This window comes from Phodopus roborovskii, unplaced genomic scaffold, assembly GCF_943737965.1.
Source record: "Phodopus roborovskii unplaced genomic scaffold, PHOROB, whole genome shotgun sequence".
Taxonomy (NCBI): domain Eukaryota; kingdom Metazoa; phylum Chordata; class Mammalia; order Rodentia; family Cricetidae; genus Phodopus; species Phodopus roborovskii.
The window spans coordinates 70,630,137-70,652,721 of NW_026126418.1; the positions used below are offsets into that span (position 1 = coordinate 70,630,137).

Consider the following 22,585-nt stretch of genomic DNA (forward strand, 5'->3'; position numbering starts at 1 on the left):
GAATGGCACTGTTGGGAAACTTGGGTAATTTATTTTAAAATAGCATTAACGGGCTGGAGAGATGGCTCAGCAGTCAAGAGCACTTGTTGCTCTTGAGCACCCAAGTTCAGTTTGCTGCACCCATGTTGCAGCTCATAACCATCCTTTGAAGTTTCAGGGGTCTGACCTCCATGGGCACCAGGCACATGTGCAGTGCACAGGCCTACAGGCAGACAAAACATTCATGTCTGTAAAATAAATACATCTAAAATATACTTTAAATAGCATTAACTGACTTTTCTTTATCAGAATAGTGTATGTTTATTATGAAAAAATTGGAGACCTGCAAGAGTAAACAGAGGATGAAATGAGCTGTCATCTCATAGGCTCCTTTCACAGTTCAGGCTAACATGGCCTTCCACTGATTCTCCACCCCAGTCTCTTTCAGCAGAGGTCATGCTGGGGCCTTCTCTGGGCACTGCCTTCTGCTAGGGGTTATGGCAGTGCCCACTTCAGAGGAGGATTCTGGGGATCACAGGAAATGATTGGAAGTGAACCCTCTTGTGAAGCTCTTTTGCTGTGGTCCATGTACACCTGCACAGGAAGATTGGGGTATGTGTGCCTGGAGTGATGGCTAACCCTCTGGAGCTTCTGTGGGTCATCCTAGGTGAACTGGATGTGCATTCCTCTAGATTTCCTGTTTGGTTTCTGGTGGACTTTGCTAAGTTGACCTGTTGTTAAATATGAAAGGTGGTGTGACTGGAAGGAGAGACCTTTATTCCGCCAGGTCCAGTCTCCAGTAACAGTTGTTGCTGTTTTTCTGTGCTTCAAAGCAACAGAAGTGTTTTTGAAATATGCTTGTGGTTTCATCTCTCTGAAAACAGGACTGCTGTTATTGCTTCTCAGAGTTGTGTGGTGGGGAAGGGGTTAGGGGTTTTTTTAGTGAGCAGAAATCTTACACCCCTACCCTGGTCTTTCTGCTCAATTTGCCCTCCCTGTTTACAGCTAGCAGGCTTTCACTTATTTACCTCTAGATCTGTCACTCAGTCATCCAGCAGCCTCTGCCTGCGGCAAGTCATCAGGTGACACACCATTTCATGGGGGTATAGGGAGGAGGCAGTCTTCTGCTCCAAGTGCTGAGGGGGGATCAGGACAGTCTGAGTTGAGGGGGATCTTGCTGGGCTGTCAGCTAGGAGGGTCAAGAGGAAGGTTGGGTAAGGGGTGCTGCCTCCTGTGATCAGATGCCAAGGGCAGGTCCTGCTCTAGGAAATCACTGGGAGATGTGTTCCCCTGCTTTGAGTTTGCAAGTGGGTTTGGGGGTGAGGGGCAGAGGCACTTTGGGGCATATGTTAATGGTTCTAGTTGTGCAAGCAGGTATGGTGGTTCTGCTTGCCCACATCCCTTCCTGCAAAGACATGAGTGAGTTGATACCCTCAAATTTCTAGAGCTTAATGCCAGACTGGCGGCATTGAGCTGGCTTTAGCCCACTGACCCATGTGTATCCCCAAGGAAGGAAAAGAGCTGTTGATCAATGCTTAAAAACCAGAAAACTGCTCAAAAATTTCAGGTTCCTGGTTCTCCCAAAGAATGAGACTGTCTGGTAACTCTGAGACCTTTCTCATATTTGCACCCATATGTGGGAGCTAGGTGGTCACTCTCTCCTTGGTGTCCCTGCCCCTTCCCCTGCCACATCACTGAGTCCCCTTGCCCACTTGGACTGTTGACATTTTTGTTCCTGACTGGCAGAGATGATTCACGTGTTTGCCTGTGATCTGGACTTTGACTCTTGTCCCATTCCTTCGTTGATTGGCTCCTCCATTCCTTCATTCAGTAGGGATGGGGCACCTGCTCTACCAGGTCCTTTGTGTGGCTCTGGAGATTGGTATCCACCATGAGCATGACACTGGCCTGTGTCCTGTGTGTCATCCAGGGGATCTGCAGAATTGGACTCAGTGTTAGTGGTGACTGTAAACTCCTGCTACAATGGATGGAGACTTCAAGGACCTTGCCGATTTCAACTGGCTGGTGAAGTTTGAGTGGTGGGGAATGGCCTGCCAGGCCTCTGTGCTAGAAGAATAGGGAAATCCTGGGCTTCAGTCAGCCCTAGTCCTGCCTGCCCCACTTTGCTCCATTGCTTCAGAGTTTCTGACCACCTAGTTAGTTCCTGGGCCCTCAGAATAGGAAGGGTCCTGTGGTGTTCTAATCCCTTTCTTTTCTCTGTGACCAGCTAGACCATAGTCTGCCTATAAACTTCATTAACTAAACTGTCTGGCCAGTACTGGCATCAGGGTCTGCAGTGAAGTTTGTTGGGACTGGTGGGATGGCCACAAGCTCCCCCAACACACCCACTGACAGAATAAACATGGGTCTCAAAGTACAGGTGCTATGCTTTCCGAATGTTTATAGGTACAAATGGGAAGGAGATTTATGTTGGAACTTGCCATTATGTATCTTCTCAGAACAGATACTGAAAGTCAGGCCTGTGTACTTTCTGTGGCCTGAGGGCCTTGCAATGGTCAGTCACTGGATGCCAGTCACTCTTAACCACTCAGCTTGTACTTCCCTTTCCCCCAGGTTAGGAGGAATCTTTGTGGTTACAGTGTTTTCACAAATGTTGACCCTCCATGTTCTTTCATTGACCTGCTAATTCAACACTTTCTGCTCGTTGGCAGCCACCCTGTGATGTGGGGTGGTATCTGGAACAGGGTCTTCCCAAGGGGGTAGGTAGGAGTAATAGCAAATCAGACTGTGTGTGGAAACCTCCCTTTCACATCAGCTTTGTCACAGCTGGTGGGCAAGGGTAGACTGTCCCCATGATGCACCTGTGGGGAGCAGAGGCTGGGGTATTTTGGTACTGCCCAAGATCACAGTCTTAGGGAAGTGAAATGGGGAACTGACCCCCTTTCTGTCTGTATACTGTCTGTCTTCTACACTGTAGAATCCTGGTGCTGTGGGGGACATAGCAGTGTCCGCCCCAATTTTAGTTTATGTTCCTACATTTCTCTTCTGATCTTAGGGGGAAGAAAAGCCCCAAATCACCAAGTTAATTCACATAGACCCAACTTGGCCTTGAGGCTGCTTATGATTTTTATAATACTAACAACATTCATAGCACTATAGGGAGATAAGTGGTAACGTGTTTTAAAATCAGCCACAGCAAACCCTAATGTTTCCTGATCTCCTGTGCAGCTGTTGGCAGGGGTGGTTTGAATGGGATTCCTTGTAGCCAGGAGACGGTAGGCTTGGAAAGATGACTCATGTATGAGCTTGCAGAAAAACCATTTCCCAAATTAGCCCAGATTGCAGCTTGCTTTTAGTGCAGGCTGGGTCTTACCTCAGTCCAGCCAGTGTGTTGCTTGTTGCCATAGTAAGATGACACAGTGGAAAGAGGAGAGGCCTGGCCACAGTGCCTGCCACACCCACGTGACCTCCACCCCCTGCCTTGCTGCTGGGACAGGTGTTCCACTGACTGTCACCCACCACACCCCAAAGGCTGTGTTATGAGTAAATAAACACAGCCCACAGCCTGTGAATTAGAAGAGACCTGTCATCTGCTGGGCCTGTCATTTGTTGCTGGTTTGCTTGAGATCATCTGAAACTTTGTGTGTCCTCAGGTGATTCTTTTCCTTCTCTGGCCTCTTACTTTCTCCATGAGGGCCTGGAAGGATTGGGACTCTGGAACTCATGTTTCCCTGACTGCAGGTCCCCTTTGTCCCTAAAAGAACAAACTGTATGTGGCTGGGGATGTAACTTATTGGCAGTGTCTGCCTGTCTGTCTAGCCTTGGGTTTGATCCCAGCACTGGAAAACAAAACATTAAATAACAAATAGTGGGGGAACTGCTTTGAGTTCAATCGCTCTTGACCTGTGCCCTCTAGGCTCCTCTGAGGTCCCTCCACCAACAATTGAAAACCCACTTCCTGGATGGCCTCACAGCTTCCTCCACGAGGCTGACCTACTCGTGGTGCCTCATGCTTTCTGTTCCTCAGAAGATAGTAAATTCTGGAGAAAGGCATCACGCAAATGCTTGAGTGCAATGATGGTACTCATTCAGAATCCAGCGCCCAGTTTCCTGTGTGCAAGTTAACAATAAACAGATAAAACTTAAATAGATCCTCAGCTCCTGGGAGAGGTGTGCCTGCCTGCCCTTGGTTGGCTGCTAGCCAGCTTAGCACATAGTAGGTACCCAGTCCATACTTATTCACAGAATGAGTGACTGGCTGGGGTGTGGCAAGGTGGGACAAGTACTTGCCTAGCATGCACAAAGCCATCAGTTCATCTCCAGCACTGCTGGTCAAAGCAAAAGATAAAAAAGAAAACGGAAGATGTAAACTTAGTCAATATCATCACAGAACGGCATTGATTGTTTTTAATCCTTTCTGGGGATCAAACCAGAGCCTTCCACGTGCTAGGCAAGTGCTGTACCACTGAGCCACACCCTAGCCCCGACTAACTCCTGGCTTTTAATTTCTTGCTACCCAGGTTGTTTCTTGGTGAGTTGGTAGGACTTCTTCTCTGATGAGGGGTACCCAGTGGCTGGGGTTCTGTGTTAATTAACTGTGTGCATCGGTCAGTGTTTTTGCACCTGAAAGTTGATGATAACACTATAACCAGATTCCCAAGCTGTTGGGGAGGTAAGGCAAGAGGATGGAGAGTTTCTAAGCCAGCCTGGACTGCAGAGTAACACCCAGTTTCAAAGAACCTTAAAAACAAACAAAGACAAAACACCCCACAAATTCTTGAGTCTCATGTGGTGGTATCCACATGAGGTGTCCCTGGTTGTTGGGAGGCTAAAGAGGAGAAGTCTGGTGAGCCTAGGAGACTAGTCTGGTCAATATAGTGACACTTCATTGTGAACACACAAAGGAGAAGAAAAGCCTGAGTGTAGCTCAGTGCTAGAGTATATACTTGCATATGTAGGCCTTTAGGCTTGGGCTGGAGAGGAGGAGGCTCAGAAATTAAGAGCTCTAGTTGCTTTTTCAGAGGACCCAGGTTCAGTTTCCTGCACTCAATAATGGCTCACATCTGGAACTCCAGTTCCAGAGGATCTGAAATCCTTCTGGTCTCTTTGGGCACAGTATGCACATGATGCACAGATATAGGAACATATGCAAAACATATATACATAGGTAATTAAAAAACAAAACTAAAGCTGGGCAGTGGTGGTGCATGCCTTTAATCCCAGCACTTGGGAGGCAGAGGCAGGCAGATCTCTGTGAGTTCAAGGCCAGCCTGGTCTACAAAACTAGTTCCTAGGACAGTCAGAGCTGTTACACAGAGAAACCCTGTCTCAGAAATGGGGGGGGGGGGGAAGACCCTGGATTCAAGCCCCACATCTCACATTGCAAGAGGCAGATTCTCAGAGTGAGGCAAAGCCCCACTTGAAACTCTACAGAGCACTACTTGCCAGCATGTACTCCAAGCCCCCATTATAGTCACTGCTTGCTTTGCACAGGAGCAAAGAACTCTTGGGTAGTGCTCACCCTTCAAGAGTAGTCACTGTGCTGGCATATACACAGCTGTGAGGGTCGTACAGGCTGGTACCCATAGCAAGCCCCTTGTAGGTGTCCTGCTTGATGCTTGTTAAGCTTTTCAGTTGCCCCGGAACATTCTTTAGGAGCATTTCCTGGCTCATCGGTGCCTGGAGGTACTTGCTGTTCTGAGTGGCCAGAGAGGGTGGGCTTTGCCCCATCTTTGCTTTTTTGTTATAGTTACCTTGTGTGAGCTGAGATGCAGTGGGAGACTGACCTGGGTTGCCTAGAGATTCTGAGTCTATGGTGGCAATTCCTCTTTCTACCTCTTTCCTTCTTGCCTGATACATGATTCAGAGTCCTTCATGCTACTAAACACATTCCTGCCCCTGTAGCTAGCCCAGGCGCTGAATGACATTTTGCTTCCCTTGCTTGCCAGCACCACAGTCATCTCACTACAAATCAAGTTTTGTGTTAGAACTCCACCCTACTTTGAAAGCATGGAAAGGGGCCTGCCAGACAAGATAAGAGCCTGTTTCAGTAGCTTACTTTATTTCTTTAAAAAATGTATGTGTATGTGTGTGTGTGCCTGAACACATGTATGCGCACCTTAAGTATGCATGCATGGCCTATGGAGATTAAAAGAAGGTGTCAGATCTCCTGAAACTGGTTGTAAGCTGCCATGTGGGTTCTGAGAACTCTTAACCTCTGGACCATCCCTCCAGCCCCAACTTTATAGTTTTTATAAATGTTCACCGTTGGTGTGGCCTGGCAGGTGTGGCTCTCAGGTACACAGCAAAATGGCTCAGCAGCTAAAGACCCTTGTCTCCAAGTCTGACATCATGAGTTCAATCCCTGGTTTCACATGATGGGAGGAGAGACCTGGCTCCCATAAGTTGTCCTGTGTGTGCCATGATACCACTCCCTAAAACATAAATAAATGTAATAGGAATTAAAAATGAAGCAGAGCAGGAGGGTGATGCTGCGGTGTTCTGGGAGGTGGGTGTGGAGTGAGAAGGCAGGACAGCTGAAGCCCACTTCACTGACCTGGAGCAAACACGCAAGACTCCTGGTTAGAAACAATGGTGGTATTTATATGCTTGTTATGGATAGTCCCATGTGCCTGTCCTCCTTCAAGTGGCTGGTTGTGAACAGATAGATGGGTGATTGTGTGGGGATCTTGGAATTGGTGTCTCTCAGCCCCTTCTTTCAGTAAGTAAAAATAATAGTGGCAGCTAACAGTCATTAGGCACTTACCACGTGCTGGTACCAGGCTCTGCCAAAAGCATGTGATTTCATTTTCACAGTGGAGGAAAGGTACTGTACTGTTCTACAGAGCTCTTCAAGCTACAGGCTGTTCTTGGAGATCTGAGCAGTTAAGATGTGCATAGTCAGTCATACACAGAGTGGGACGAAGGTAAAAGCCCACAGGCATGCGCATTACTTACCCAGGTCGTACTGGTTCTGGACACCCATCTCTTAGCTTTGTGACATGGGCGAAGGTGGACTTAGATGTTTCCAGGTACTCCTCTGCTTGAGAGGTGGCTGCTGGCAGGTTAGGGATGAAGTGTAACAGGGAGCTTGAGAAGCTGTCCTGCACAGGGCCCAAAGCCAGAGGGAAGTTACCTTCATCCCTGACCTTCCCTGTTTTTTTGTTTGTTTGTTTGTTTGTTTTGTTTTGTTTTTTTTGTTTTGTTTTGTTTTGGAACAGGGATTTGCCATGTATCCTAGACAGATCTTGAACTTGCTGTGTAGCACAGGCTGACCGCAAACTTACAGTCGTCCTCCTGTCTTAGGTTTCAGGGTGCTGGAGTCACCTGTACTTACTTTTGTGTCTGGTTGAAAGGCCCTTCCTGATGCTGACTCCACAGTGCTAGTGGTGGGTTGGACACAGACGCTTTGCTAATGATTTCTTTCTGTGTTGAGATGGGGACCATGTAGCCCAGGCTGGTTCAAATTCATCATACAGCCGAAATTAACCTCAAACACAGCTGATCCTTTGCCTTTGCTTCCCAGGTATTGGGCTTGCTGACCGTGTTCTGGGAAGACTGACAGCCAGCAAGCCCACAGATCCTTCTGTCAGCATTTCCCCAACCCCAAATACTGGGGCATAAGTTTGTGCCTGTGGCCACACTTAGCCTTTTACATGGGCGCTGAAGATTCAAACTCCAGTCCTCATGCTTGAGCAGCAAATGTTCCTATCCACTGAGCCACCTCTTCAGCTCTGTGGATGTTGTGCTTGACTCTAACTGTCCATCATCAGAATAAATGCAGTCCTCCAGCTTCCCAAGTATTTCAGATACAAGCTTCTTTGTTGCTGTGGGTTTTGTTGACTCTCCTATCTAAGGTGTTGGAGCTGTACAGCATTGTTCTAAGTGAGGGAGGTGGTGACTGGTGTTCACTTTTTCTTAGGTGCCAGACATTGTGCTAGGAGCTGGACCTTCAGACAGGTGCTTGATTGATTTCCCTTACTGGAGAATAGGCAGGTATTGGGACCATTTAACAGCTGCGGAAAGGAAGGCAGTATGTGACTGGCGCGCAGGCACACGCTGCAGAGGGCCTGGTTCACCCCCACCCCCTTTTCTGAACCCTGGGTTCAGCACTGGTCTGCTGAGTCACAGGGGTGTCTCAGCAGCACCACCATTACCATTGCTTGGAACCACTCAGCTTGGGACTTCCCTGGGGCTTTCCTGCATCTCTGCAGGACTGACACTGGCTGCACATCTGCCTACAGACTTGCAAAGCAGCCTCTGACTCCTCGGTTCAGAAGTGGTTTCCTGAAGGCAGCTTGGGAGTGGAATGGTGCAGTAGGGGTAATAAGTGGCCCTGGTAGGTGTCGCTGAGTGCCTAGCAGGAGTCAACCAGCCAGTGCTGTGTGAACTGCAGGAGACTGAGCCTTTCTTACATTCCTCTGTGGTAGAGGCTGGGGGAGCCTGAGCAGGCGCTATAAGAAGATCCTCCAGTGACCCCAGTACTGCACCAGTGTGCTGGCTCGGTGCCCTGTGAGCTGTTAACTGTCTTCACCTGTAAAATGACAGGCAAACAGGTACAATGAAGTGGCTGTGGGACCCCACCCTCCTCATTTCAGTGGGTCTGCCTCATGATGTGCCAGAAGGGAAGAGTCAGTGAGGAGATTGATACCTCAGGGTTCTAGCTGATTCTTAACACTTGGGAAGTGCTGATAGATCTACATTAGCCTTGTTCTTAGTTAGACCCTAAAATAACATTTCTTTAAAAATATTGATAAGAGTGAATAAAATTTCATACTGCAGTCCTCAGTGGAAAGGGCATTTTCTGGCTTTTGAGGTGCTTTGGAGTCTCTGTGCAGGGTGTGGGGGTGACCCTGGGCCCCACATAAGCTGAGCACTCCTCCACTGAGCCACACCAATTAGAGGGGCTGCAGGCTTGTGGAGCTGGGTGTCACCTAAGTCACACACACTGGCCATGCCGCAGGTGGGGTGTGCTAGTCTAGTCTAAAAGTAATGAGCTTGAAGGCTGTGGCAGGGCTGAAACCTGGCAGGTGTGTTTTCACTGCTAAGAACACTTCAGTTGCCCCTACCTGGGCTGACCCTCAGGATTGAAACCATCAAGGTGAGCTCTCACAGCGTGTTGCTTTTGTCTTGTGATTGTTAAAATACTGTCATTCAGGTCTTTGTGATAGGTAATTTACAAATGACATGGTGATCCCTACCCTGTGTTTTCCTCCCAAGGTTACCTTTCACAGCTGCAGGAACTCAGGAATGACTGTCCTGCTAACATCTTCCTGGGCCTCCCTGCCATGTGCAAGTGGGTGTGTAGACCCCCTGCCACTGGCAGGAAGCACTGTGTTGTCTGTCTGCAGGAGATGGAGCTGTTCAACCCCTCCCTCTACTCATTGGGACCTGGAGCTGCAGGACCTCCCACTTCATTAGCGTCACTACAGTCATCTGTGGGTCTGCCTGGGCTTGTCCAGATCACCTTACACATACTAGTTCTCTGAGCTCATCACAGAGCCCAAGGTCTGGATCAAAAGCATGCTTTTCTGCATGGTCTGGCTTTGTCTCTCTTCATCACCCTGAACACAAAAGCTTGTAGGAGCTGTTTTTGTGTTTGAAGCATAGGAACTGGGCTAGGAACATGCACTGTACTCCCACTCTGGGCTGCAGTGGCCAAAGTTCTCAGGCCCCAGCTCCTAGGATGAGAACGCCTTTTGCTGCTCAGTCACATAGGCTGAGGTCACCAGAGTGTGATGGTCACTGTCACCACCAGACTGGTAACAGACATTTTCAGGCAGTACAAAGAGAGCAGACTTGGTGCTGCAGAGTCACTACATGTCCCCTCTGTGAACTGGGGCTGTGGGTCTGCCTAGGGTCTGTTCTGCTAGGGCCTGTGCGGATGGAAACTTGATACATGTTCCCTCCTACGTGATAGAGTGTTTGTGAATACTTAGGCTCTTTAGAACTTCATGTCCTAGTTCAGCTAGACTGGGTTCAAGTGTCAGTCCTCATGTACTACTGAGGGTGTGAGGTCCCAGGAATGGTGCTTCCATGTAGCCAGGTCTCTGTGAGCAAAGGGAGCTTTCCTCTTCTGAGTGAGAATGCTGTAAACTCACACTGTAAACCTCTGTGTTCAACATGGGCAGATTTCCACAGGCAGAAGGCCTTGCTGCTCCACCTACCCTAGGGGAATCTTCCTGCAAAGTCTTTGAGTAAAACTCTTCCAACCTCTGTGACCACTGAGCTCTCTTCCATCTGTCCTTATGGAAGTGTGACCATCTTCTGTGTTTGTGGACACTGATTTCTTTACACTCATCAAGTTATTATATTTATCTCCACCTTGTTCCTTTTTATTGCTATGTAGTATTCCATTACATTGGCTTGTTTATCTGCTTGAGAGTTTGACCTTCATTAGCTATTTAGGTATTTCCAAGGAATGTGGTGAAACAATACCCAACAAAAACAACTTTTTTCTTTCTTTCTTCCTTTCTTTCTTTCTTTCTTTCTTTCTTTCTTTCTTCCTTTTCCTTTTTTTTATTTTTGTCCCACGCTGTTTTATTTGGGCATTTTGTCCCCAACATAATATTTTTACTATTTGGGAATCTCACATCATGCACCCCAATCACACTTACTTCCTAGCTCTTCCAGGTCTCCCCCAACTTTTGTGACACCTCTCCCCCAAGAGGAAGGAGATGAAGAAGACGCATAAGTTAATTTGTGTTATCCATATTCTCAGTGGCCAGCCCCTTAAAGATAACTGAATCCTTCCCTATCTACACCCCCTCTAGAAGCCCTCAGTTATGGAGAGCTACACTTGAGCATCCTTATCACAATTTTTACAAGTTCTCTTAGATGGCTTCTTATCTTGGCTGTTACTTTGGGAGATGGGGGTTGTCACAGAAGCCGTCTATGCTCCTCTTTCTCAACTGTGAGCCTGCAGTCATCAGTCCTTGCTCTTTGCAGTCAGAAGGAGCACCAATCATAGGCTTCCTTCCACGTGACATTTGCTGACAGCACGGGTGACAACAACTTAATTTTTACAAATGGACATAAGATCAGCCAGTTAGGTGACACACGCCTTTAATCTTAGCATTCAGGAGGCAGAGGCAGGTGGCTCTCTGTGAGTTCAAAGCCAGCCTGGTCTACAATACTCCAAAACTACACAGAGAAACCACTCTTAACCACTGAGCCATCTCTCCAGTGAGAAACCCTGTCTCAAAAAACAAAATGGACCAAAGATCAAAATGACATTCTTCTCAAAGAAACTATGTCAACAGCCAATGAGCTTATGAATATGCACAGAATTATTGTTCACTAGGGAAACATAACCAAAACCACAATGAGAACACACCCTACACAAAGATGGTTCCTTTCAAAAATCTTGGGAACAACATCATGGAGAAAGTGAAACCCTGAGTTGGCAGAACATGAAGGGGAAGACTAGATAGCAGTGCCTCAGAAATATCACACCATATAAACACCACACTTCTTAAATTCCCAGAAGAATGCTGAAAGCTGGGTCTTGAAGAGCCCCCACCCCTTTACGGCAGCATTATTCATTATTGCCAAAAGGTAGAATGACCCTCATGGGTGGATAGATAAAAAGCAGTTTTTTTTGTTTGTTTGTTTGTTTGTTTTTAATTTAGCCTTTGAGGGGGCAGTCTGATGTGCTACACTATGGATAAATCTGGGGGCACTGTGCCAAGTGAAGTAAGACAGACACAGAAACAGGCACTGTGTGGCTTCACTTTCATGGGATCCTAACTTGATAAAAATCATATTGAAGCAGAATGGTACAGGGTCTGGATGAGGGAAGAATGGTAGAGCTGGTGGCTGATGGACAGTTTGTTTTGCAAAATGGAGATCTTGTGGAGATGGTGGTGATGCAGCATGGCGTTTGTGGATGATGTATACACAGCATGGCTCGGGTAGTCAGTTTAAACAAATTTTACCACCAGGTGGTGTTGGCATACACGTTTGACCCCAATACTCAGAGAGGCAGAGGCAGAAGCAGAGGCCGGCAGATTTCTTGAGTTCCAGGACAGCCAGTGCAATACAGAGAAACTCTGTCTTGAGAAAAAACAAACAAAAACATGTTTTACCACACTTGTTTTCATGGCACTGTACCACAGAGCTCTACCCCCAGACTCATCAGTTTCAAAATATGCTAAAAATATAGTGTTAGCATTTTTTGATATTTTTTTAATTTAAATTTGAAACAAACTTGTTTTACAAGTCAATCCCAATTCCCACATCCATTCTCCCCTGTCCCCCCCCCCCACTGACTGCTATCCCATCCCCTTCTGCTCCTCAGGGAGGGTGAGGCCTTCCATAGGGGATCTTCAAAGTCTGTCACATCATTTGGAGCAGGGCCCAGGCCCTCCCCCATGTGTCTAGGCTGAGGGAGTATCCCTCTATGTGGAATGGGCTCCCTAAGTCCATTCGTATACTAGGGATAAATACTGATCCACTACCAGAGGCCCCATAGACTGCCCAGTCCTCCTAACTAACATCCACATTCAGGAGGTCTGGGTCGGTCCTATGTTAGCATTTATTTACCTAAGTATATTATTTACTCTTAGACTATATCCTTATACAATAAATTATATCAATACAGTTTTTAAAAAGCAGCCTGTAAGTGGCTGTATTAGTGGACATATGACTGCTGTTTGATGGGCTGTATCTGGGCTGGGAAGGGCATTGGGTAAAGGACCTTCTGGGTACAGTGGCTCCTGTACTGGGCCTGGCCCTCAAGGAGCTTGTGTGATCAGGAAGTCTGTAAGCCAGAGCAGATACTAGACCACTGGGTAGGGATCTTGCTACCATGTATCTTGACTTTTCAACTCTGGTAGACTCCATCACAGCTTCCACCTCCAGGAACTGCCCAGGCTCTGAATCAAACTGTCTTTATTCTTGTTCTGTATCTATACTCTGAGGACATCAGAGCCAAGAATGACTGACAGTTTCAGGGGCCTGAATGTGCAGCTGGGCTTCACCCTGAGGTGTCGTAGTCTGGCACCTAGTGCTGGGTATCATTGCGGTCACTAAAGCTTGGCCTTGTCAAGGGTTGCATACTGGGCAGTTGATGGTGCAGGTGGCAGGTACCCTGGAAGGATTCCAAGCTATTGGCCACATTCCTAAGAAAATATGACTAGTTCATGGGAGGGGCAGAGGGAGGATAATCTGCACAGAAGCAGGGCCATAGCTTCCTCAGAAATTCCAGCCCTCTAGGCCCTGTTAAATGGATAGCACCTCCACAGAGCTTCAGCCTGAGATCACCAAGGTAGAGTCTATGGCCCACAGGTGTCATTACAGTCCCATGATAACCAGCTGCTGTGTGGACATTAGCAGCAAATGTAGGATTGGTTCATAACCTTTCTCAGGAAGCATACTAACAGAGTGGATCGTAAAACAGCACACTTGGATTCTAAAGTTAAGCTTCAAGAAAGTGTTTATCCAGGGACACACTGGAGCATGACTCCCGCTGACTTCCCAAGTGCAAATTCTGTAGGAAGAACTTGGACACCTACCCACAATCACCCCCTTCCTAGGCTGGCCTTGGAACTCAACAGTCCTCCTGTTTTAACTTCTTGATGCTGGGATTATAGACACATGCCATCATGCCTTGCTGAGACAGAGCATTGATTCAAGAGTTGGGTTCTGAATCTTTGCACATGAATGTCTCCATTACAGCCTCCCAGTGAAGAAAGTCACCAAGGGTCCCTGTGAACCTTGACAAATGGAAGTGCTGACTGCTTCTCCTGGCCTGCTGATTTCCTCAGGGTGACTGCTCAGAACCACACCCCTCTCAGCATCCTGGGACAGTTGGAAAATAGTCACAAATGTGCCCACACAGCTTGTATTACAGAGGGGCCAGGTTGCTTTGAGAGACCTGGTTGAGAAATACGCTGGCTCCATCCAGTACAGGCTTAGTTCCGGGAGGTTCTCATGAATCTGTGCATTCTCCCTTGATTCTTTCCTCCTCTGAAACCTCTGCCATTTCCTACATCCCATTTACTCAAGTCAGGTGAGCATCAAAATCTGGGAGAGCTGGGTTTAAGATCAGTGAATGGTCCTTGTGGGAAGGCTAAGCGGTCTTAGCTTCCTATTCTTGGAGTGGATGGAGACAAGAATAGAATTTGTGTCAAATGACATCTCTTTAAAAATTATTTGTAATTTTTTAATGATATGTGTAAAGTTCATTGAGTGTGTGTGTGTGTGTGTGTGTGTGTGTACACGTATGTCATTTGTTCATGTGGAGGTCAAAGAACAATGTGGAGGGGTCAGTTCTCTCCTTCCTTCGTGTGGAGATTGAAATCAGGATGGCTGAATCATCAGGCTTCAGTTTGTCACCTAAATAGCAATCCTGCTCCTTCCTGGCAACATTATGGGGAGTGTGTATCTGTGTTGTCATTCTGCTGTTCTAAGGGCAGTTCCTTACTGCTTAGATCAGATCCCTAGTGCCCTTCCCATTCTTCTCTGTGGGAACAGCAGCTACAGAATGTGCCCCTCCTCAGCATCATCATGTGGGAACACATTAGGAATGGGTGACAAACTGCAGCCCTGACAGTTCAGTCAACTGGTCCTGCTGGCCCACGGGGAGCTAAATGGAAGTTCCTGTCTGGCACTGAAACAAACCCTGGTAATGTAGAGAAGTAGCTTAAAACACCCTCCTAAAGCCACTGCAGTCTAAAGATGATTCTGAGAGAGAGCAGGGGGAGAATTCTGTAGCAGCCGTCTAATTAAGCTCTGCACGAAGGTGGCTGGCAGTTTAGCTGCCGTGAAAAAAACTGATGGATCTCCCACTTAATGCATACTGTGCCTTGGGATATTAGCTAATTAATTAGGATGATGTATGAGTCATCATGATAAACAAGACATTTAAAAACTAAGTATCTAGTTTGGACTCAAAGTTTAAATCCATTTGAAGCCACATAACACAGCAGCCTTCTCCCTGTGGTGGTAAACACTGACAGGCTTCTTCCGGTCCAGATGCTCCCCAGAAAGCAGCTTCCTCCCAGCCCTCTGGTGCAGGGTCTTCACCCTCTTGAACTCTCCAGTTTGGAATGTCCTGGGATGAGACTCTAATCACTTCCTGGACAGTGCAGGCCCTCTAAACCAATGGTTCTCAACCTGTGGGTCGTGACCCCTTTGGCAAACCTTTATCTCCAAATATAATTACAGTATGATTCATAATAGTAGCAAAATTAGTTATGAAATGGGAACAAAAAAGCGGTATGTTTGGGGTCACCACACTACGAGGAACTGTATTGAAGGGTCACAGCATTAGGAAAGTTGAAAACCACTGCTGTAAACAGAGCCTGTCCCAAAATATCTATTTCCAGCCTTTCTTTTTTCCTGGTTCATGGCCAGGAGGTACCAGCTGCCTGCTGAATGTCTTTCCATGAATGTGGTCTTAGCCTGTTTGGGTGTAGCTTATAAACACCCATCCCTAGAGCTGGGAAGTTCACGACCAAAGCCCTGGCAGATTGGGTGTCCAAGGATAGTGCCTTCTTGCTGTGTCCTCACAAGGAAGGGGCCAGGAGTCTTTCTGCCCTCACATGTGAGCTCTGTCCTCATGAACCAATCTCGAGCCACTTACTGGGAATACAACTTGACTGTGAATTTGAGGTGCACACCATACATCTTCACGAGCATAGCAGATGTGTGCAGACCTTGTGCCTCCTTTCAAGCTTCCCATCATAGTCTGGGCTGGTCCTGAATTCGGGATTCTTCTGCCTTAGCCTCCTTAGTTCTGGGACCACAATGGTGCCAGCCCTGGGTCCATTACATCCTGGACCCCTTGGCTGAGGCTCAGAAGTCTGCATCATCCTTGCTATCTGACTCTCTTGGATAGTCCACAAGGCTGCCAGTCTCTGTGCAGGTCCATTGTAGTCGGTGATTTGTTTCCATTCTTGTTTCAGAAATGTCGGTTTATCATTCAGCTGTTAGAAGGTAGATTGGACATGCCATGTGTGACCACAGGCACCTGACCCTGTTTTCTGCCCTTAGCTCATGTCGACTTCATGACGATCTTCTGCCTTTCAGCAATGCTGCTCCCCTGACTCTGGAAGTTAAGAGAGTTTCAAGGCAGGAGCCAGAGGTGGTGGGAGAGGTGTCCAGCCTTTCTCAGAGTAGCAGTGGGACAGATTATGGGACTCCTTAGGGATGAGAGTGGGCTGCAGAGGTGAGAAGTGAACATCTCAACAGCAAGTACACTAGGCGTGAGGGGAGAATGGCAGGGGAAGGCAGAAGATGGTTTGGGGGCCAGGCTTCAAAGACCTCTGAATATCAACATTCGAGACTTTCCCAGGTGCTCCAGAAAGCTGTAAGGGTATAAGGATTCTATGTGTGCTTAGTGCCTCTCCCCATAATTTAATACATCAACGTGTTCTCCATTATTTCTGTTCAGTTTTAAAACTTCCTTCCAAAACCCATATCTGTAACCCTGAAACTTGCATTGTGGGGGCAGGACTTCAAGGCTAGCCTTGGCTACAAATAAATAAAACCCAAAACCAAACAGCCTTCCTTCCAATTCTAGGCAGAACTGAGGAATCCAGGTGGGCTTTGTTCTGCTCCTGCCTCAGAGTTAGACGTAGATAGGTAGGTCCTGGTAGTGGAGCTGCCTCAGGGAGGCTGGATGTATGTCTGTTGCATCCACAGTGTCTGTGTGGTCCCTATTTATAGTCTACATTGCCAGGGTGGCCTGAAGACCAGCCATCTCAAGGGGTCTGGGAGGCAAGGAGCTGATTTTGATAACTGTGTAACAGATGAGCCAGTCACAGGTCATGGCAGTGTGTAGCTCCCTTCTGGGTGTACCAGAGAGCAACACAGTTGCCCAATGGGGTACCTCCAGCTCTCAGGACTGAGCTCACAGTAGCAGACAGGTGCTCTGCAGATACAAAGCCTGGACCAGCCTCGCTCCTCTGAGACTCATCCACAGGTTCTCTGCCAATCTGGAAACTGTTTGAGAAGGATTAGGAGATGTGACTTTTTGAAGGACATGTGTCATGAGGGGAAGGGGTGTCTGTGTGGTTTCAAAAACCTAAACCATTTTCAGTTAGCTCTCCTCTCTTTCTCTCTTTCTCCCTCCCTCCTCCTTACCGTCTTTGGGTGAGGATATCAGCCTTATGCTGCTGGTCCAGTGCCATGCCAGCTTGCCTGCTGCCCTGCTCCCTGACATGATGGCCATGGACTATCTTTCTGGAACCCTGAGCCTCCAAGTTAAATGCTTTCTTTTATAAATCACCTTGGTCATGGTATTTTGTCACAGCAATAGAAACATTACTAAGACACTCAGTTTCCCCGTTTCATTTTAATGATTTGGACCAACTTGATAATTCTTGGCTTTTTAGAACCTTTTGAGGTGGTGAAAACCATGAACTTCTCTTTCCAGAAAAATGCATGCATATGGTTTAACACTTTAGAAAAGGAACCCTCCTTTACCTATCCAGTGCTCACCACCTCCTTTGTGTACACCTTCAATCCTCACCCTTTCCTTGACCTGCCAATTGGATTAGCTGGTGTGCTTCCTCAGCATGCCTCGCATGGTAATCAAATGACTTTTGTGCATGTCATTTCATGCTGAAGCCTCATTCTGAACCTAGTCAGTGCTTCTGTGACACAGTCTGCTCAAGTGGCTTTGCCTCCTGTGATCCTCTCCCGCTGTTCAGGGATATCAGCAGATGACCCAGAAATTTGGCCCATGAGCTCTGCCTCACACCTTTGATACCTGACCTCTGCTCGGCTTGGCCCTTTGAGCATGTGCAGAACCAGGCTTCCCTGCCCCCCCCCCCATGGAACATTCCCACCAGGCTCTGTGCTTCCTCGTATTGTTGCATTTTTCTACAGGAGGGAAATGACCAACATCAGACTTTCCTCCCGGCAGACATACACACACACAGAGCTGGGTGTCAGCTCCTGGGCACCACCCAAGAGCCTGGTGCTGTTTCTTTGGCCCTGTGGGGGTACCCACACTGGCACCTCCTGCAGGGCCTTTCCTTTCTGAGCCATTTTAGTCAGCATATTTATTTACCTTTTGGGATGATTCTGGGGACACTTTTCTCTGATTTGGCAATCCAGGGGGAAGCCTTAAAAATGAACTCTTCAGCTCATCTCCCCCCCTCCACTGGAGCAGCACAGGTTTGAACATTTGGTACCAGGGCTGCCTCAGAAGCCGTTGAACCGCCAAGTCCTCAAGAAAAAGTGTGCTCTTGAGAAAGTTCTGTTTGCCAGTATCATCCATAGATAGACTGTTTGGATCTTGGGTTCATTTGCTCCTAGAGACACTGCCACCAGAGTGAAAACAGCTCAGAACTAGCAGGGCAGAGCCCAGCTCTGTACACATTTTGCTGCTGTTGTTATTATTGTGTATCTATAAATGTCAGTGTGGGTATACACATGCCACTGTGGGAGAACACATGCCATGGTGCATGTATGACAACCAAAGGACAACTTTCAGGAGTCAGGTCTCTGCTTCCACCATGGATTTCTGGGCAGCGACCAAACTCAGGTCCTCAGGCTTTTTGAGGCAGTACTTTCACCTGCTGAAGCCTCTCACCAGACTCAGCACTGTGGATCCGCCATAATCAGATGCCTGCATCATCCACTTTCTAGAGCAGGATGGGGCAGTAATGGTGTGGATGATACACTGGTATAGAGGCCCTACACAGGCTCAGGGTGGTCTCTGTGTGGCTAACCCATTCCAGTGTGGGGGACCAGGTAGGGCTTGTCACTGTTCATTCCTTCACCCGTCCACACGTCAGCATTGCCAAGCACAACTTCTGACAGGCTCTTGTCCTGATAGGCAGCTAGATAAGCTATTTGCCAAATTTCTGTGTTTTGTTTTGTGTTTTGTTTTCTGAGACAGGGTTTCTCTGTGGCTTTGGAAGCTGTCCTGGAACTCACTCTTGTAGACCAGACTGGCCTTGAACTCACAGAGATCCTCCTGCCTCTGCCTCCTGAGTGCTGGGACTAAAGGTGCGCCACCACTGCCCCGCTATTTGCCAAATGTTGATAAAATAAACTTTCTCTAAGTGAAAGATGTTAAAGTGCAGGTTCTGACCGGAGCCCCTTTACTATGTTAGTGTTGGCATGTGTTAAACTGCAGATAGTGTGGGAGAAGCTAAGATTTCCCTGAGGAAAGCTGTTCTGGTGTTTAATGAGAAAGAGACAGATGAAGTTACTCCAGCTCATCAAAAGGGGCAACAACCTTGGAAAGATGAACTGGGTATGGGTTTGCTTTGCCAAGTTTGGGAGCTCAGACTGATTATCTGAAATGCTTTCTATATTGATGAAAGAAAACAGCACCTGGAGATCTGGTGGAGATGTTGCTAGGCCTTCCCTGCTCTGCCTCATTTATCCAGGTCCTTCCTTCTGCAGGACTGGTGGGAGCAGTGGCAGAGTTGAAGAGAGCAGTGACTGGTTCTAAGGGTCTGCTTTTGGGTGCTGTCTTCAGGCTGCTTCCGTTTGCTTCCATGCCATGCCACCCAGCTTTGCAGAACTTATCTGCTGTGTACCACTGGCTGACCTGGAGCCAGGGCTCTCCCGTCTGACTGCTGTGGCTTTAGAGACTGAGCTTAGGAGACAATTGTGTAGAACATGTACCAAGCAGAGGTGGACTGGTGATGTGTCCATTTAGCAGGTAATGAAACTGAGGCTGCTGACTTTATAGGCAACACCAGTGGCAGAGCTCAGTTTGAAGCTCTGGCTGGGTCCAGAGCTGGCATTCTTACCCTGATACCCTTAGCAGCATTTCTAGACCTCCTATGGGGGGCTGAAATAAATTAGACTTGACACTCACCTTGGTTTTTTCTTCCTTTTTTTCATAGACTTCCTGCCCTTGTTTTCTTCCTGCAAACTAGGTGGCATGACACCTTCTCCCAAAAATACATGCTCTTCATATAGAGTCAGGGTTTAGAACTCGGGGTACATACCCTTAAAGGCTGCACTGGCATTTTGTTTCCTTTGTGAATGAAGACATTACTTGCATCTGAGTGTTTTGTTTTTCCCTTGGAGCCACAGAATTAATGAGATCAGCCTGTTTCCTCCAACTGTGTCATAGGGCTGAGAATGAGACAGACCTTAAATAGAAGGTGTGACATAGAGTCTATACAAGGTTCACTGCACACCCTAGAATGGCCATTGTGACTTTTAGCTTCTGGATCACCAATCCCTACTGCTTCCCCTGGGAAAGCAGCAGTGGCGATAGGAGTGTGGCCCATTCTCCAGGCTGCTGCAGAGCTAGTGATGTCAGAGGCCCAAGGAAAGAGCTGCTTAATATAGTGGATTACTGCAACCCACCGGTAGGGCGGTAACACCCTTTCTTGTAGTTTCCTCCCAGTACCACCAAAGAATTTGAAAGGCAGGAGGCGAGACATTTTAGAGTAACAGAGTTCCTGCTTTCTCCAGAGGCTCCTGGGGCTCTGCCTGGGGCTGCTGGGTCATTTGGGTTATCCTAGAGATGAATCCCCTTTCAGCCAGTCACTTGGTTCTTACTCGTCATTCAGTGAAGACGCCTGGGCTGGGAAAGGTGCTGTGACCAGCTGGCTTTAGGGATGGGCAATGCTGTTGAAAAACAGAAGCCCCTGAGACAAAGCCATCTGTGCCCTTGGAAACAAGGTAAGCAAGTTCTGCCCCCATTTCATAGGCAGCAAAAGGGTGGTCTCATCTGGGACCCTTGCCCAGCTGAATCAGCCTGGGGAGCCATCTGATCTGAGCAAACTCTCCTCCTAATGCCTTCATGGCTGTGGGTGGCTCAGCACAAGAGTTTCCATTTTGATTGACATCCTTCAGTTTTTAAGACCAAGAGTTTTGCTGTCCGTGAGTTGGAGTACTTTGTGATATTTTTGGTGTAAAGAATATTGTTAAAAAGCTTCTAAGCATGTATCATCTTCCAAAGATAAATATATATCCACCCTATTAACCTATTTTCCACTCTGTGAGAGGCAGCTACCTTTCTCAACACAGACTGGGACCCTCAGGCTGCTGTGTCAGCTCTGAGGAGAAGAAGAACAGGGTCCACAGCACTGTCACAGTGCCCCAGGATCAGCACATGACCTTCAGCAGTGATCCAGGACAGCTCTGTCTCAGACACCTAACCCATCAGGCTAGCAGCTGGCAGATGTGCCAGAGGTGGCACCTGTAGGACTTTAGGACAGGATCTCACACTGTTTAACTTGTACTGGTCCTGAGTTTTCTGTCTCATCAGGTTGTTCTCAAATTTAGAGAGTCCTGTTTTAGCCTCCCTAGTGCTGGGATTACAGGTGTGCACCACCCCAGCCATCTTTTCAGATCTTGTCTAACAGCTGCAGTCATGCTTGATTTGTGGTTGGCAATCCCCTTGTAACTATGGCTGAATGTGTGTTTGTGCATGAAGAAGCAATTGGAAAGAAATGCCTGAAAATGTTAACAATAACTGTTAGAATCAAATTATAGACAGTTTTTCACTTAAAAGGGAAAATAGAGCCAGGCAGTGGTGGTGCACGCCTTTAATCCTGGCACTTGGGAGACAGAGGCAGGGGGATCTCATTGAATTTGAGGTCAGCCTGGTCTACAAAGTGAGTTCCAGGACAGCCAGGACTGTTGTTGTACGGAGAAACCCTGTCTCGAATCTCCCTCCAAAGCATGCCGGGGGTGGGCTGGGAGTGTGTGAGGTTTGTTTGCTGTCAAGTTCCAGCCTTTCTGAACCTCCCTCATCATTCTCTTGTCTGCTGTTTCTTTAAAGAACACTCTACTGGATTCCAGTTTAACAAGGCGGAATAGGAAGTGTCTAGGGGCTTGTGCTGGGAACTCCTCTTTCCTGGGTGCTGGGTACTGAGTCCAACACTTGGAACTTGCTAAGCAACCCTGAGCTGCACTTAGCCCATGCCCTTACTTTCCTTGGTACTGAGCAGTGTGGGAGAATACTCTTGGTTTTGATTAGTCAAGCTGGAGTGTTTAAAAAGCCATGCTTGCTGTAATTACCCTGACACAATTCAGCAAAATAATACATTGAAAGTGAGGATTTCCAGATGAGCAAAATAGGGGAACTCTTAACAAGTGCCAGGAGCTAGATGATGGTACATTGTTTATGCTTAAAACAGCACTGGTGATCCAGTCAGGGGCCTCACCCACTCTAGGTAAGTGCTTTACCAGTGAGCTACATCCCCAGCTCTCTTCAATGTGTTTTTAACATGTGTAAAATAAAAGCAAGCAACAACTTGCTTAGCTTAACTTGTATAGTTTTTCATTGGAAATAACTGGGTTTGCATACAAAATTACAGAAAGGTTTGAGGTTTGTTTGCCTTTGTTCATTAACTGTGGTGAGAGCAGTTGTAGGGTCATAGTTGATAGTTTATTCATAGCAAGCTGAGCCACTGTGATCCATGCTTTTCTACTCACCTTTTCCCTCAGAAGATGGTTTGGTCTTCTAGGGTATACCTGGGACCACATTTGTCTCCTCAAAGTCTAGCTGGCCCCCTGACTTCAGGGTCATTTATAGTCCTCTTTCAGTGAGGTGATGAGATCCTTCTGATGTGTGAGTGGTGGCTCCAGGCAAGCCACACAGCTGTGACCTCTGACACACTAGGGAATGGTAATAAATGGAAAGTGCAGTGTCCATATTGGCTGCTGCTTGGACAGCTCAAGATACTCTGTCATATTCCCCAATTTGTTGCCCTGG

The 22,585-nt window shown here is 47.5% G+C and overlaps 1 protein-coding gene across 14 annotated transcripts in view; it reads left to right on the top strand.

The window, feature by feature from the left end:
- Positions 1 to 22,585, top strand: part of Rapgef1 (Rap guanine nucleotide exchange factor 1) — a 116,396-nt gene that overhangs the window by 1,625 nt on the left and 92,186 nt on the right. For 4 of the 14 annotated variants that reach the window (XM_051185016.1, XM_051185019.1, XM_051185017.1 and 1 more), the window contains exon 1: positions 20,338 to 20,544. The exons of 6 other annotated variants lie outside the window; for them this stretch is intronic. In XM_051185016.1, the coding sequence (XP_051040973.1) occupies positions 20,481 to 20,544 (64 nt within the window). In that variant the 5' untranslated portion in view covers positions 20,338 to 20,480. Of the gene's footprint in view, positions 1 to 20,337; positions 20,545 to 22,585 lie in introns of those variants that run through there. 4 more of the 14 variants (XM_051185028.1, XM_051185030.1, XM_051185023.1 and 1 more) reach the window with 3 other exon arrangements.